Source organism: Monodelphis domestica, chromosome 2 (genome assembly GCF_027887165.1).
Source record: "Monodelphis domestica isolate mMonDom1 chromosome 2, mMonDom1.pri, whole genome shotgun sequence".
Lineage (NCBI taxonomy): Eukaryota > Metazoa > Chordata > Mammalia > Didelphimorphia > Didelphidae > Monodelphis > Monodelphis domestica.
Genome location: NC_077228.1, coordinates 476676846 through 476693047, shown reverse-complemented (window position 1 = coordinate 476693047; position 16202 = coordinate 476676846). Strand labels below are relative to the sequence as shown.

Here is a 16202-nt window from a genome sequence, read left to right as displayed (position 1 = left end):
TGTTTTAGCAGGCAGCAGAGCCCAGACTGAGATTTCTAGTCCAACACAATTGCTTACACTGACAATGCCCATTTTTACATTTGTTTCAGAACAAGGGACGCTCAAACCTGAGGTAAGATTAAAGTTTTTACGTGCTTGCTTCCTGCATTGTTTGCTAACTTGAGCAGAAATGGTTCTTTTGAATGCAAAATGTACATAATTTTTTTTCCTTTTTTAAAAAACAACAAAATTATGGACATAACCAGAGGTAAAAGAGCAGTCAAATACATGTGAATGAGTTGCACTGCGCAGTTCATGGGGAGGGGGAATCTGAGTGATTGCCATCCTGTCTCTGCTCAGATTGCTTTTTATTTTTTAACTGATTAATAGAGAGATGGGAAAACTGAAGCTAATGGTTAGAACATTAACAGGCTTACATTGAAAGAGAAGTACTCTTCTGAAGAATGGTGCAAACAGAATTTAAGCAGTGATATGGCTCTACTACCCAATAGAAACCAGGTGATGTAAAGGAGAGTATTGGATTGGATGGCCCCTTGATGCCATTAATTAAATCAACACATATTTATTAAATGCCTGCACGAGTTAAGATGAGAAAGGTATGCTGGTTTAGAGATAGCCTTTGGGAGAAAAGAAGACTGGCACTTAAGATTCACCTATGACACGTTGTCTCTGTGACCCTGGATATGTCTCTTAACTATTTAGTGCCCCAAGGCACATCTCTAAGATGACAAATTGGCAGAAGTGGCCGATATCCATTGGCAAGGGAAGTTTCTTCACCAGCACTTCTAAAACTAAGGCCTGAGGATCTTCAAAGAAACTTTCAGAGTCCTCCAGGTCAAAACTATTTTCACAAAACTTAGACATTTTAATTTCTACTCTCTATTGAAAGATATAACTAATAGGAACAGAAGTTCTTTAGGGTCTTCGGTAACCTTTTAGAATGTGAAAAGGTCAGGAAATTGAAAACATTTGAGAACTATTGCTCTACATCAATGAAATCACAGGAATAACCCATTCCTAGTACCCACCTATATCCCCCTCCAAAAAAAAATGAAAGGAAAGGAATATGCAAAGTAATATGCTAGTTATTGTTGACATGGGGGAAAAATGAAACCATTCTTGCCTTTAAAGAGCTTGTATTCATTTTCTGACTCTCTCAGAGGAGCATGCAAATAATTTCCATAATATCTCAGGCAAGCTGCTTCGACCTTTCTGAGCCTGTTTCCCCATCTGTACTGAAAAGAGCTGGAGTGAATGATTGTGAAAACATTGCTTTCCAAGTCTATAGATTGATTCTCCGACTCAAAATAGATCAATTGCAAACAAAATTCGACAGGGTACTGAGTTTTAGAAAAGTCAACTTGCACATGGAGAAAATCATTCTGCTATTAAATCCACTGACCCAATCCTCCCAACAAACAAACATATCCCAGTCCCAGAAGGGTTATTATTATCCCCATTATTCAGTAGGGAGACAGTACACATACTGGGAAGTTTATGGGAATGGATGAGGTTACCGTCTGCAAGTAGGAAGGTGGATGCTATATCATGGTAAACCACTTGTGGGTATTGAAAGTTCTGTCCCTTTGTTTGTCTAGAGATCTAGTTTCATGCCACTGGTGCTTTTACTACTTAAACGCACGGAGATTAATTATCGTGCCTCAACGACCTTGACCACATCATGTGATGATCTATTAAAACTATACAAACTCTAAACATGGCTAAACATTTATCACCAAGAAGTTTTCATGAGTTACTTGACTGAAGGTAGAGTCTTCTAATTTCTGATGCTGGTTAGAAATAAACTGCTCATGTCATGTCCAAGTTTGTGTGAGGAAAACAGAAGTCACTGGGCAATGGGGCAGGTTTTCATGAGCATTTAAAACTCTAACTTCACTCCAAGTCTAAAGAGTGTAATAAGAACAGGAAACAAACAAGCAAAAAATGACAACAATAAAAAAGACAAAACTAACAGTTAAAATGAAATTTAAGATGGGAGTAAATAGGGGAACCCCAAATCCACAAATTTGAAATCTTAAAAGTGAATGCTCTTCTTAGCTAAGATAATGATAATAATAAGAATAAGATGATGATGATGATGATGATGGCTAGCATTTATAAAGTGTTTGCAAAATGCTTTGTTTGTTTGATCCTCAAAACAGTCCTGGAAGGTAGGTGCTATTATTTTACAGATGAAGAAATTTAAGTCTGTAAGAGGTTAAGTGACTTGTCCAGGCTCACAAAGCTAGTAAATATCTATCACAGGTTTCAAATCCAGATTTTCCTTACTCCAAGTTTAATGATTAATATGTTGTGACATCTAGTTGTATATGTATACATACCATATATATATATAAGTAACTTATTTGTACAAACACCCTCTTGCCCTTTTAACCCCTTACCTTCTGTCTTAGCATTAATTCTAAGACAGAAGAGTGGCAATTGGTTTAATGAGTTACCCAGAGTCACATAACTAGGAAATGTCTGAGGTCAGATTTGAACCCAGGTCCTCCCACCTCTAGGCCTGGCACTCTCTCCAGTGGTCTACCTAGCTGCCCCCCCAAAGTAATTTCTCTGTAATGAACTATAGTCTTCATTGGCATCTGAGACAAAAATCAGTTTAGTCCAACTCAATTTATAAATAAGGAGACTGAGGCCAAGAAAAATGTAAGTGCCTTCCTTAAAGTCAAAAGGACATGTAAGTGTGAAGCTATTTCACAATTGATGTTATATACCTTGGTAAGGTAGCCTTTTGATATATTCTCAAATTACACATTTTATCTGAATTTTTGAAAAGTTTAGCAAGAAGTACAAAGGGTATTGATAGAAGAAGCCCTGCACTCTTACCCTTGGTACAGACTGGTATGGATCCCTTATTGATAGCACTTTCTCTCTCTTACTGAATCTGAAATCATCCTAATCTCTCAAGATTTAAAGTGTATCAGCAATGTGATACTGTTAGAATCAAAACTCAAGTTCAACGCCACATTCTGTAGGAAGGCTTTCTTTGGTCCCTCTGAGTTGTGAAATCTTCCTTCCCCTCCAAGATTATTTTGTCACTCTGCGTACATATGAATAAATATGAAGTAGCCTAGTGTTGTCTCCATCAGAATGTGAAGTCCTGGAGGGCAGGGACAGTTTTCTTGTTTGTTTGTTTTATTTTGTTTTTATTATTTCCACATTTAGCAGCATGTCTGGCACATTGAAAGCCTATCATAAATACTTGTTGCTTGACACTTGAATTATTATTTCCTAAGTGGCAGGCACTGAAAGCTCCAGTCCATCATCCCACTGATAGAGAACTCATAACCTCCTCTGGAATATTCATGCTGTCCATACTCCCAAAAGGGTACATTTAACTTTCTGTCTACAATTATGCTCATTGGAATTCATCTATAAACTTCTTCAATATTTCTCCAATGAGGAAGAAGCTTTTAGACTTACTGTAGAACCTCTAAGAGATAGGTTATTATTTTGGTCAAAGCTACCAGGAATAGGGCAGCATGAGATGATAATATAGTAGGGTTTTGATCCATTCTTTTAATTTTCCACCAAACCTCTATTGAGTTATTGATGTTTTCTTGGACTGGCTTATTCTATTAGGGATATATACCTTGACTCTACCCCCACATGTCAGAAATTTGACCTCTGAGACTTTTTTCTTAAAAGAAAGTGTGTTCAGGGGCAGCTGGGTGGCTCAGTGGACTGATAACCAGGCCTTGAGATGGGAGGTCCTGGGTTCAAGTCTGGCCTCAGATACTTCCTAGCTGTGGGACCCTGGGCAAGTCACTTAACCCCCATTGCCTAGTCCTTACTGCTTTTTTGCCTTGGAACTAATACACAATATTGATTCTAAGAGGGAAGGTAAGAATTTTTTTAAAGTATGTTCTAATTAAGTGATGAAAAACAAGTGGATCTATGCCCAGAAAAGGAAGAAATAAGTAGTTCATAATTTTCAAAGAATCTTAACTTCACTCAGGTATTTCTACACTCTACCTCCCTCCCCCTTAAATGCCCACTCACTCATCACAGGAATGAAGGTGGGGTCAAAGGAAAAGCACACCTGGTTCTACAACAGCCACATAGATTCATCTCAGGACCCTCCTAATTTTCCCAAGACTATCCTGTAAGGTTAACTAGGAATTAGATGATGACTACACTACAATCACCACCCAGTTCCTAGGCTCCATAAAATGAAATAGCATATTTATAGTAATAATAACAATAACAATAACAGTAGCTGATGCTTGCATAATACTTTGCAGTTTCCAAATTATTTTATATAAATCAATTACCTCATTTAAAGCTCAGAGTATTCCTTTGGTGCAAATACCACATTTGTGAAAATATTTGTATAAATGTGCCCATTTTATAGATGAGGAAACATGAGCTTAAATGTATTTCCAATGACTACAAAAATAATAATGTCAAAATTTGGATTTGATCCCCAATTTTCCTGATTCCAAGTCCACTGTTTTGAATTTATTACTTATTTAATAGATTTTTTAACACCCTTACCCTCTATCTTAGTATCAATTCTAAGGCAGAAGAGTGGCAAGGTGTAAGTAATCAGTTTAAGTGACTTGCCCAGGATCACATAGCTAGAAAGTTATCTGAGGTCAGATTTGAATCCAGATCCCTCCAACTTCAAACTTGTTGCTCTATCCACAGAGTTACCTAGCTGTTCCCTATTTAGTAGATGATGAAAAAGAAGCCCAAGTATGTTCAGTGACTTGCTTTATATCACACATTTAGTAGAGGCAGGATTCAAACTGGGGTCCTCCTCATACACAATAGCACATTTTCTACTATATTTCATAAAGCAGTTTAATTTAGTTCAAATAATTTGTTAGTGTCACACATTAAATAAACCAATCCCTTTTGCTATTCCAAGTGCTTTTTTACATAAAAAGTTGCTTTTGCTAATGAAACACAAAACAACTTCAGAAATCCAGAAGTTGGCCTTCTTCCTCCCTCTGTATCCTAAAAGTGAAGGCAGTTAGGCTAAAAATTGTAGTCAGAAAGCTAAACGTGCTCATCATATGGCTTGCTCTGTGAGTACAAACTTGTCCTGAATTTAATAACTCACAGTGTATTTAATAGCTGTTATATTTGACAGTCATAAACTAACTAGTCTTGGAGGCAATTTGCCTTCTGGAAAGGCAGAGGTATTGAAGGAACACTCCATGTTCCTATGAAAATTGGATCCAAGAGTCTGGGGGTGGATGGATGAAATCTGACTAAATCGTTACTGAAAATTGATCGACTTTTTAAAAGAGTAGAATTGAAAGGTAAAATTTAAAGTTCAAACACACACACAGGTACTCAAGAAAAAGGAGAGTGAGAGATAAGTGAAATCTTGGCCTTGCAGAGAGGCAAAAAGGAGAAGAAATATACATAAGTGAGTGGGAAGCAAGGTAGCCATTAAAAATCAAGTAAAAATCTCAGAGCTTCAAGCAGAATTGAATCTCTTCTCTTCAGGGAAAACTCCCACACAGAATACATAGGTCTGCCTCAAGAAAGTGAAAATCTCTTCAAATACTGCCTTGGCAGGGAATTTTAAGGCAACAGAAGCTTTTCTGATTTGGCACAGTGCTTTCTTTCCCTTTGGCCCCACCATAGATAGAATCCCAGAGTTACAGGAATGTTAGCCAATGTTCTGGGCTTAGGTGAGTGGGAGGGGACAAGATTTTATCAGAAAAGGGCAGGAAAATCAGGGAGTGGCAAAGTTGGAGAACACTTTTTCAGAGGGCTTTAAATAAGTTCAGCAGAAGTCATCCTGGTGTTTGGGAACCTAAGCATTTTTAGAATTGTAAGTGGTCAGGGTCAGCTAGATTGAGCACAGTGGATATAACCCTAGGCTTAAAATTGGAAGGACCTGGATTCAAATCAGGCCTCTGACATTAAGTGTCTGTGTGTGACCCTGGGCAAGTCACTTAACCTCAATTGCCTTGCCCTTGCTGTTCTTATGTCTTAGAATTCATTCTAAGACAGGAGATAAGAGTTGTTTTGTTTTTGTTTGTTTTTCTTTAATTAAAAAAAAAAGTAAGTCCTCCTCTGATTATTAAGGAAAAAAACAAAGACATAAACAAAAACTAACTCATCTTGACCTCTCTAAGAATCCTGGCCTGAAGGGTCCAAGAGAAAGGTTGCTTCTACTTTCTGTTGGCAATGGTGAATAAAGTGCAACTTGGCTACTACAGATTGCTGGAGGGCAACCACTGTTCCCAGGGTCACTGATTGGCAGAGAGTGATATTTCATTAGACAAAACCAATAGCTGTTGAACCAATGACATAATTGCAGTACACTTGCAGTTTATGTGGATTTTAACCTTCCTTATCCTAGTGAAATATTTAATGTCGAAATCTCTACTTGAGGATCCACAATGCATTGGATTTATGACCAATCTGGACATGGTCCATGGTTCCTATATTACATACTTTTTTAAAGGGGAAGGATCAAAGTTGACCTTAAACTCAAGAAGCCTGTTCCATAGTTTGACAAGGTGAGGATTTTAAAGTGATCTTCTTGTAAAGACTCTAGGATGGATTGAACCCAATTATGTTACTCCTTGAACATTTCCACATAGCAGCTGAAGACTGGTAATGACTATTGCTACAAATTAAGAGGGAGGTGAAATAATGTAGGATGCAGAGAGAAGCAGGGGATGAGGGTTCCATTTTCCTTCTCTTTTCTAATTACCCTTTCATTTAAAAGATTTAATTTTCACCAATTCTGACGTAGTAGGAGATGGAAATTGGGTCAAATCTAATCTTTCTTTCTCAGTTCTCATCTTCCTGCAGCCATTTTTTCACTACTCCTTGACTCTTTTCCTAGATATTTTATTTTCTTTAGGTTTTTGTGATGCTATTCTCTTTCTATATTCTTCATCTGAGCCATAGCTAACAAGTGTGTTTGTCCTCCAAAGTTCTGTCCTGGACATTCTGTTCTCTTTATTCACTGCTCTCTCATTGGTGAATCTCATCATCTCCCTTAGGTTCATTGACCATCTCAGTTCATAGATCTATATTTATAATCCTGTCTTCTCTATGGAATGAGAATCACACATCATCAACTACCTCTTGGATATCTCCAAGTAGATATCTCATGGGTTTCCCAAACTCCATGTATCCAAAACAAAACTCACTATCCTCTTTTCCCTCACCACCTTTACCTCTTTCCAACTTTCCTGTTGTTATTGAGAGCACACTTATCCTCTTAGATAGCCAGGCTCAGGATCTTAGTGTCTTCTTCTGTTATTACTCTCATCTCCCATGTCCAATCCATTGACAAATCTTGTAACTTCTGCTTTTACAACATATCCCATACATATTCTCTCCTCTCCACTCACAAAGCCACCACCTTATTTCAGACTTTGTTAACTCTTGTCTGAGTTATTGCAATAGTCTTCTGTTGTCTCTATACCTCAAGTCTTTCCTCACTGAGATTCATCTTCCAATTCATTGCTAAGGTATATTTTAATTTTTTTTTAAAGGCATCAGCATTACCACATCACCCATCCTGCTTAGTGAGCTCCTATGGCTATCTGATACCTTCAAAATCGAGTATAAACTCTGGCTCTTCATCCTCTGGCCCCTTCTTAAATTCTCCTCCTAACACATGCTATAATTTATCTATCCTCTCCACTTTCCTGAAATGTCAGTCCATTTCTCCTGTCCGTACCTTGATACTAACTGTCCCATAGGCCAGAATTGTCTGTTCTCTCACCTTCACCTCTTAGTTTCCCTGTCTACTTTCAAGACTCAGCCCAAATCCCACCTTCTTTAGGAAGTGTCCCTGCTGCCAATGCCTTCTATTGGTATCATATATTTAGCAATTTAGGGATTGTTTCCTCCATTAGAATATAATCATTAGAATATAAGCTTCTTGCAGGTGTATTTTTGCCTTTCTTTGTATTCCCACAGCTCACCACAACTCCTGAAACATTTTTATTGTTGTTCAGTTGTTTTTCAGCCATGACTGGCTCTTTGTGACCTTATTTGGAGTTTTCTTGGCAAAAATACTGTAGTGGTTTGCTATTTCTTCTTCAGATCATTTTACAAATTAGGAATCAGAGGCAAAGTTAAGTGACTTGAAATCACTTAAATGATTTTTGATTGGCTGATTTAAATGACAATTAAGCTGGTACTTCTCTAGTTAAACTGGGCAATAAATACAGTCACTACCAACCCCAATTCATATTTTTACATCATCTCTCTTTTTTTTTCCTACTAGGTATAATGTCTAAAAACTTTATAGCAAGAAGCCAGTCAATGCCTATGCTCTAGATAGCTAAATTAGATACAGATATTATTCTCTAAAAGTAATTGAATTTCCTTTTTGATAGGTTTCATAGAAAATGTCTATAATGTGACATTCTTAGACTCAGCATTTTTTTCTAGTCTACTGGAAAGGACATGAATGCAAAAATGTTTTCAATAGAGGATATTAATAACCCTTAAGTAGAATTAATTTTAGCCCTTTAGTAATACAATTGTCCTATCTTCTCACTGAAGTTCTTCCTCAAGTCATCATTCTAATGTGGTCAAATGGGAAGCTTCCTTCAAGGAAATTGTTGGTAGATTTAGATTCGAGAAGGATCTTTGAGTTCATCTCATTTGACTGTTGCTCTTTATGGATGAGGAAATTGATACTCTGAGAGATTAAATGGTTTGTCCAAGGTTATACAGGTAGTAAATGGTAGTGGAGGATTTTAATGCAGGTCCTTGACTCAAACTCCTGCTCTTTCCTTTGTATTAATTTGTGGCCAAAAGCAATTCACTTGTATAAGTCTCTAATGTTTTCCTTTCATTTTTCAGGTACAAGATCCTTCCTTCCCTTCCCTTCCCTTCCCTTCCCTTCCCCTTCCCTTCCCTTCCCTTCCCTTCCCTTCCCTTCCCTTCCCTTCCCTTCCCTTCCCTTCCCTTCCCTTCCCTTCCCTTCCCTTCCCCTTCCCCTTCCCCTTCCCCTTCCCCTTCCCCTTCCCCTTCCCCTTCCCCTTCCCCTTCCCCTTCCCCTTCCCCTTCCCCTTCCCCTTCCCCTTCCCCTTCCCCTTCCCCTTTCCCTTTCCCTTTCCCTTTCCCTTTCCCTTTCCCTTTCCCTTTCCCTTTCCCTTTCCCTTTCCCTTTCCCTTTCCCTTTCCCTTTCCCTTTCCCTTTCCCTTTCCCTTTCCCTTTCCCTTTCCCTTCCCCTTCCCCTTCCCCTTTCCCTTTCCCTTTCCCTTTCCCTTTCCCTTTCCCTTTCCCTTCCCCTTTCCCTTTCCCTTTCCCTTTCCCTTTCCCTTTCCCTTTCTCTTCCCCTTCCCCTTCCCCTCCCCTTCCCTTCCTCCCTTCCTCCTTCTCTGTCTGTTTTTCTCTCTATGTCTCTGTCTCTGTCCCTTTCCTCTCCTTTTCTGTCCTCTTCCCTTCTACTCCTCCTTCTCTTTCTTTCATTTTGCATCTTATCTATGAAGTCATTTTTGTATAAGGAACTGCCTTGTTAGGAAACCCTTTTAACAGTACAGGTTAGCACTTGCTTTGGGACCTAGGAAATCTAAGAGACTTGTCTGTAGGCACTAAAGGTTAAGCTACTTGCTCAGAGTCACACAACCAATAGATATTAGAATTAAGACTTGATCTGAGATTTACTAGATAACAAGGGCAGCTCTCTATCCAAGATGCTATGACTGCCTCCCATGAGTATTGGCTAATATTTAAAACATTGTGTTTTGTTCCAAGGTTCAATTAAATAGACACAGAGATAAAGGGGTTATTGTGGTGATAATTAGTATGAACATGTGCTGACTTCTCACCTACCTCATTCATCAAATTCATCCAGAAAGAAAAAGGCATTGTGGTCCTGTTCCCTATAGTCGAATGAGAGTCTATTTTTTAAAGTGCTTAGTAAGTTTTAAAGGGTGAGATATATGCCATTGGTGGTGGTGGTGGTAGTTGTAGTAGTAGTAGAAGTCATTGTAATTTTTATAGTTGTTATATCAGTAGTCATCCCCATATATCTTCAATATTGGCTGCAGTATTCAGGTGATTGAGTGGGTAGAGGATCAAAGACCTGAGTTTGAATCTTAACACATATATATGTCATATATGACATACACACACACACACACACATATATATATATACATATATATATATATATGTATATACTCTCTATCTTTGTTACTTGGGTAAGTCACTTAACCTTTTTCAGTGACCTCATCCATAAAAATATGGATATTAATAGATTAATAGCACCATTTTACTGGGTTGGATTGAGGATCGAATGTGATAATATAACGAAGTTCTTACAAACCTTAGGGTTAGCTATCATTAGTATTATAATTAAATCAAGCTAGCAAGTATATATTAAGTATCTACTTGCTATATTCTAGGCAATCATGCCGAATGCTGAACATACTTAGAACAAAAGCAAAGCAGTTCCTGCTCTTAAGTAGGTTACAGTCTACAGGGGGATATATATATATATATGTATGTATACATATATATATGTATGTATACATATATACATATATATACACAAACCTATAAGCATATATAGATATATGAAAATATCAATCACTATATTTGCAAACCTATAAAGGAAATCAGATGTGAAGAAAATTATAAAGATAGTGATGGCAAACTATTGTTATTTAGTCAAATCCAACTCTTTTTGACCTTCTTTGGGATTTTCTTGTCAGAGATACTGGAGTGCCTTGTTACTCCTTTCCCAGCTCATTTTACTGTTGAAGAAACTGAGGCAAATGGGGTAAGTGACTTACCCAGGGTCCCACAGCTAATGAGTGCTTAAACTAAAGCTAAAGATTGCAAGCTAAAAGGTGATATTACTTGATTGCCAATTCTCCCAGAAAAAAAAAAAAAGTATAAATGCCATTTAGAACATAATATGGAGGGGTGGGGAGAGGAAGTTAAATATGCTGAAAGGAAGCTTTAAGACAACAATACACATACGCACTTAATATTATTCTCGTCAGTTGAAGTATTTCTGCTATTTGTTCTGCCTTCTAAATCATGATAGTTTAAAATCTCAGAAACTACCTGACAGATGCCTTTGATCTTTTTTTTTTCTTTTCATTTCACAGAAACCACGTAATGGACTTCGAAGACCCCCCAGACAAGTGGATCCAGGTTTGTTCCATGGTTTTCTTTAGTGATAAATAAAGTTAAATTTCAAAAGTTGTCTTTCAGAGTTAGGCAACTTTTGAGCTCCCAGAATACTACCTGTTCTGGTAATCAGAGAAGAAAGTTTTAAGCATCTATCAATCAAAAGACTAGGATGCTATCAAGGTCAAGGTCAAGATGGCTTGACTAACATGCTCCTGATGCTAAATTCTTTATAATCAGTGCTGGAACTGAACATATCCTTATCGAATCAGGTTCCAGTTTCATCCTGACAGCTCTGTGGTCCTTTTCTACTGGGGTCCAAAACAATCAAAATTCACAAGTTTGCAATTCTTAAGAAAAATCAGAAACCAAATGAAATGGACAGCCTGACCACCTCCAGAGAGAGATTATTGTTTTCTCTTTATGCTCTGTATAGTATTTTGTTATGGCATCATTCATTTTGACTAATATTCTTTAAAAAACATTCTAAGAAGCTTTGTACAGAAATATACAAATATCCCCTCTGGAGACCAATTATTTGCTTGAAAAATAATCATTTTTAAAAAATAATTCTTCCATTGAACACTGAAATTTTTTTCTTATCATTGCTATACACTGATGGTTTTTAAAATGTTGTTCATTTTATACTTTAATTATCAAAGATTTGATATGCCAATGCAGAGAGCATTACAGGCAAAGTTTATGTAAGCTACTGCTCAAGGTTGTGTGGTAGTAATTGGAGGATAAGAGGTGTTTGGGACTATTTTTACTGGAAAGAAAGATTCTGTGGTTGGAGGTTCTTTGTGGTGGTTTTTCGCATTCTTTTTTCCCCTCTTCTTTTCATTATTACCAGTGTTCACTTGGCTATAAACTGAAGCTTTCAAAGAGTTACAGCTTTTAAACAAACCACACCCAGATTATTCATGTCAGAGTTTATGAGTTGTCTTAGAGGATTTATGGGAGCTTTATTGCCTCTGGTCAGAGGTTGCCTCACTTGTATTCTGGGATGAGTTTAAAGTTTTTGATTCTGGGAGAAATCATGGCCAATGTTCTTGTAAGGTTAGTTAGTTTGTTGTTATTTTTTTAATGTATCTGACTTTCACAAGACAGTGCTATAAGCAAGTGTGTTTTGTTCAAGGGATTCACCATGGAAATCTGATGTTATACAGATTATCAATTAGGAACTGGTGGTTTTCATGGTGACTTGATGCTCAAGAATGTAAAAGTGTTACAAGGATAACCAGAGTCTGGTGAATTTGAACAACAAATGAATGGACTCTATATAAATCTACCTCCCTGTTGGAATAGTTCTAATAAAGCAGAACTATTTATTACAGCTGCTAGGTGGTGAAGTGGATAAAATACTGAATCTGAAGTCAGGAAGACCTGAGTTGGAATCTAGTCTCAGACACTCACTAACTGTGTGAACCTAGGCAAATCACTTAGCTTCCCTTGGGTCTTAGTTTCCTTATCTGTGAAGGGAAGAAAATAATATTTACCAGGGCAGCTAGATGTACAGTGGTTAGAGCTCCAGGAATGGAAGTCCGGAGAACCTGGGTTCAAATCTGGACTGAGGCACTTCTTAGCTGTGTGACCCTGGGACAATCACTTAATTCAATCTGCCCAACCCTTTCCCTTCTGCCATATAGATAAGAAAGGAAGGAAGAAAGAAAGGAAGGAAAAAAGGAAGAAAAAGAAAGAGAATGAAAGAAAGAAAAGAAGGAGGAAGAAAGAAACTTTCCTTTCAGAGCTGTTGCAAGGAGCAAATGAAACAATTTATGCAAAGTGCTTTACAATTTAAAAGTGCTATGTAAATACTAACTATGATAATGACAATAATAATAATTGCATTTAATATGTGCCAGGTAGTATATAAAATACTTTATAAATATTGTTTCATTTGATCCTCATAATAACTCTGAGAGGTAGGTACTGTTATTATTCCCATTTTACAGTTGAGGAGACTAAGACTATTTTCCTAGCATCACACAGCTAGCAAATGTCTGACTGAATTTGAACTCAGGTTTTCTATCCACTATTTGGCCTAATTGCCTTTAATGCTCCTAATTTTTGACTTTCTGCAGGGAATGGACAGTTTTCACAACCTCCCCTCCCTCCTTCCTTCTCCTTCATATCTCCACTGGTTAGTTAGTATGGTACCTGGAAAATAATAGTCACTTGATTAATGCTTGTTGACTTGACTTGTTCAATGTAAAGAATACTGGAATTTGAGCCAAGATCCTCCCTAGCTGTGGGATTCTCTGAAAATCACACTGTTCCCTTCAGAACCTTACTTTTCTAATCTGTAAAATGGCAATAACAAATGCTACAGTATCTGCCCCTCAGGGTTGATTTCAGAGCTAAGTAAACTTTGTAAACTTTCTCCTACCCCGCAAATGAAAACTATTGTTACAATATTAGCTACTTTTTGCATCCTTTAATCCAAGGAAAACTCCTTTAGAAAAGACAATATGTGATGGGTTTACAGTTAATTACATTGGCTTTAAAAAGAAATACTTACTTTGGATGATCTTATTCCAAGAGAAAGGAAGTGAATGTTTTTGTCTCTGCTGTGCTGGCTGTAGCCTGTGTTCAGGAGTGAAAAGACTCATCTAAGATATATAAATATGCATCTATGTGTGTACATACATGTGTGCATGTGTATGTGTCTATATATCTCATAAGATTACGGGTTCTGGAATATATTGACCTCAGCTCTGTTATGAGGCAGCTAGGTGACTCAGTCAAATAGAGCCCTGCATTTGGAATTAGGAAGACAAGTTCCAGTGGAGCCTTAGACAGTAACTAGCTACGTGACCCAGAGCAAGTCACTTAACATCCATTTGCCTCAGTTTCTCTAAAAGGGCTTAAGAATAACATCTACCTCCAAGGTTTGTCATAAGTATCAAATGGGATAATAATTGTAAAGCACCTAGCACAGTGTCTGGAATGTAGTAAACGTGATAGAAGACTTATTAGCATTTCCATCTTAATCAGTATTCATGAAATGCCTGATATGTGCCACATATTGTGCTAAGTGGAAAAGAGACAAAGAGAAAGTCGAGTAGGTCCTGCTTTTACATTTGGCAGTATTTGACAACATATATTTAGGTAAATAAACTCAAAATATATAAAAAGTAAATACAAAGTAATTTCCGAGAGAGAAAGCAGTAGGCTACTGGGTAAGAGTCCTGGGTGTAGACTCAGGTAGACCTGACTTCAAATCTTGCCTCAGGTAATTACTAGTTATTTGATCTCAGAAAAGTCGCTGATTCTATCTGCCTCAGTTTCCTCAACTGTAAATGGGTATAATAATAGCACCTAACCCCACAGGGTTGCTGTGAAGATAAAATGAAGTACAATTTTTAAAGCTCATCAAAAATCTTAAAATGCTCTGCAAATATTAGCTGTTATTATTATAAGATTTGTGAGTGATCAGGAAAGGTCTCATGTAAGCGGTGCCATCTGAGGGGAACTCTGGTGGGAGTTAGAGTTTTGAAGAAGCAGAAGGTGTGAATTTCATGCATGGAGGGCAACCTGTACAAAAGTAGGTAGAGTACAGTGGAATGTCATGTACAGGTGACAGGAAATGGGTCATTTTGTCCTGGAATGTAGAGTATATGAGGGGGACTTATAGATCAGTCTGGAAAGATAGGTTGAAGCTAGATTGTGTTGGACTTTTAATAGTAGACAGAGGAGCCGGTATTTTATCCTAGAGGCAACAAAGAACCATTGACGTTTCTTGAGCAGGGAGTGACACTGTCAGACATTATATTTATATTTTATAGTAGCATTGGTATTAAGAATATTAAAGATAAAATATTTTATTTCAATAATATTCTAATTTGTAGAATTAAAAAAGTTTTCATTTCCATATTTTCTCCTAGGAATTAATTGTTTTAAACCCTTACTTTCTATCTTAGGCTCAATACAGTATATTAGTTCCAAGGCAGAAGAATGGTAAGGGTAGGCAATGGGTTTTAAGTGACTTGCCCGGGGTCACACATCTAGGATGTGTTTGATGTCAGATTTGAACCTAGGACCTCCCATCTCTGAGTCTGGCTCTGGCTCTCAATCTACTGAGCCATCCAGCTGCCCCCTCCCCACCCTGGAATTAATTTTTTAATCCAGTAATGTATAAGCAGGAATATGTGATATGAATAAGAAGGAATTTCTTGTCTTGCCAACTTTTTAGGAACAAATAGATTTCATAAAGCAAGGGTATGCTTGTAATATGAGAAAGAAGATATAATCAAATATCCATAAAGCATGTTCACTTAGGAGCTTTATAGAATTGTAAACACATTTCATCTGACGCCCAAGTTTGTTTCTCGCGTCATTAACAGAAAAAAATGCCTTGTCTGGAATTCCTGTAAAACATTATTTGGATTAAGTTAAACACTAAAGAATACCTGTTCTGACTTAAATTATAAGTAAAAATAATACTATGTAATTTGCATCTTTTCTGGATCTTCTATATTAAGATTTTCTGTTGTCGTTCAGTCATCTTAAATCATGTCAATTCTTTCATGACCCCATTTGGGGTTTTCTTGTCAAAAATACTAGAACCTTCTACAGTTCATTTGACAGATGACAAAATTGAGGCAAACCCTCAATTTTATTTTTTTTTTACTCAGGTGACTGCCCACTGTCACATAGCTAGTAAGTGTCTGAGGCCAGATTTGAACTTAGGAAGATGAGCCTTCCTGACTCCAAGCCTGACAATCTATCCACTGTACCACCTTGCTGCCCAATATAAATAGAGTTGAAATATTGCCCCTTTTTAATTTCTATACTCCTTGTAAGAAGTATTGCTCATTATATAGGGGTGATATCCAGCCCAGCCAGCAATATCAGTGACCAAATAACTGTCTTGGTTTGGTGGAATTTTTCATGCAATCGATCCATCCATCCTTCTGTATTTATTTAGCACCTACACTATGCTAGGAACTGGAGATGAACCAGTCCCTGCCTGGAAGCAGTTTATGTTCTAATGTGGAAGAGTATATATAAAAATACGTACAGCATAAATATGAAGTTAATTTTTAAAAGCGCCCAAGATACTTAAGTAGATTTGAAAAATATCCTTGTGAAAATGC

General features: G+C 37.3%; 1 protein-coding gene across 3 annotated transcripts in view; it reads left to right on the top strand.

Moving 5' to 3' along the window:
• Positions 1–16202, top strand: part of VAV3 (vav guanine nucleotide exchange factor 3) — a 439950-nt gene that overhangs the window by 305509 nt on the left and 118239 nt on the right. For all 3 annotated transcript variants that reach the window (XM_001372319.4, XM_056819156.1, XM_016429056.2), the window contains exons 18-19: positions 90–112; positions 11082–11127. In XM_001372319.4, coding sequence (XP_001372356.1) covers positions 90–112; positions 11082–11127 — 69 coding nt within the window. The remainder of the gene's footprint in view (positions 1–89; positions 113–11081; positions 11128–16202) is intronic.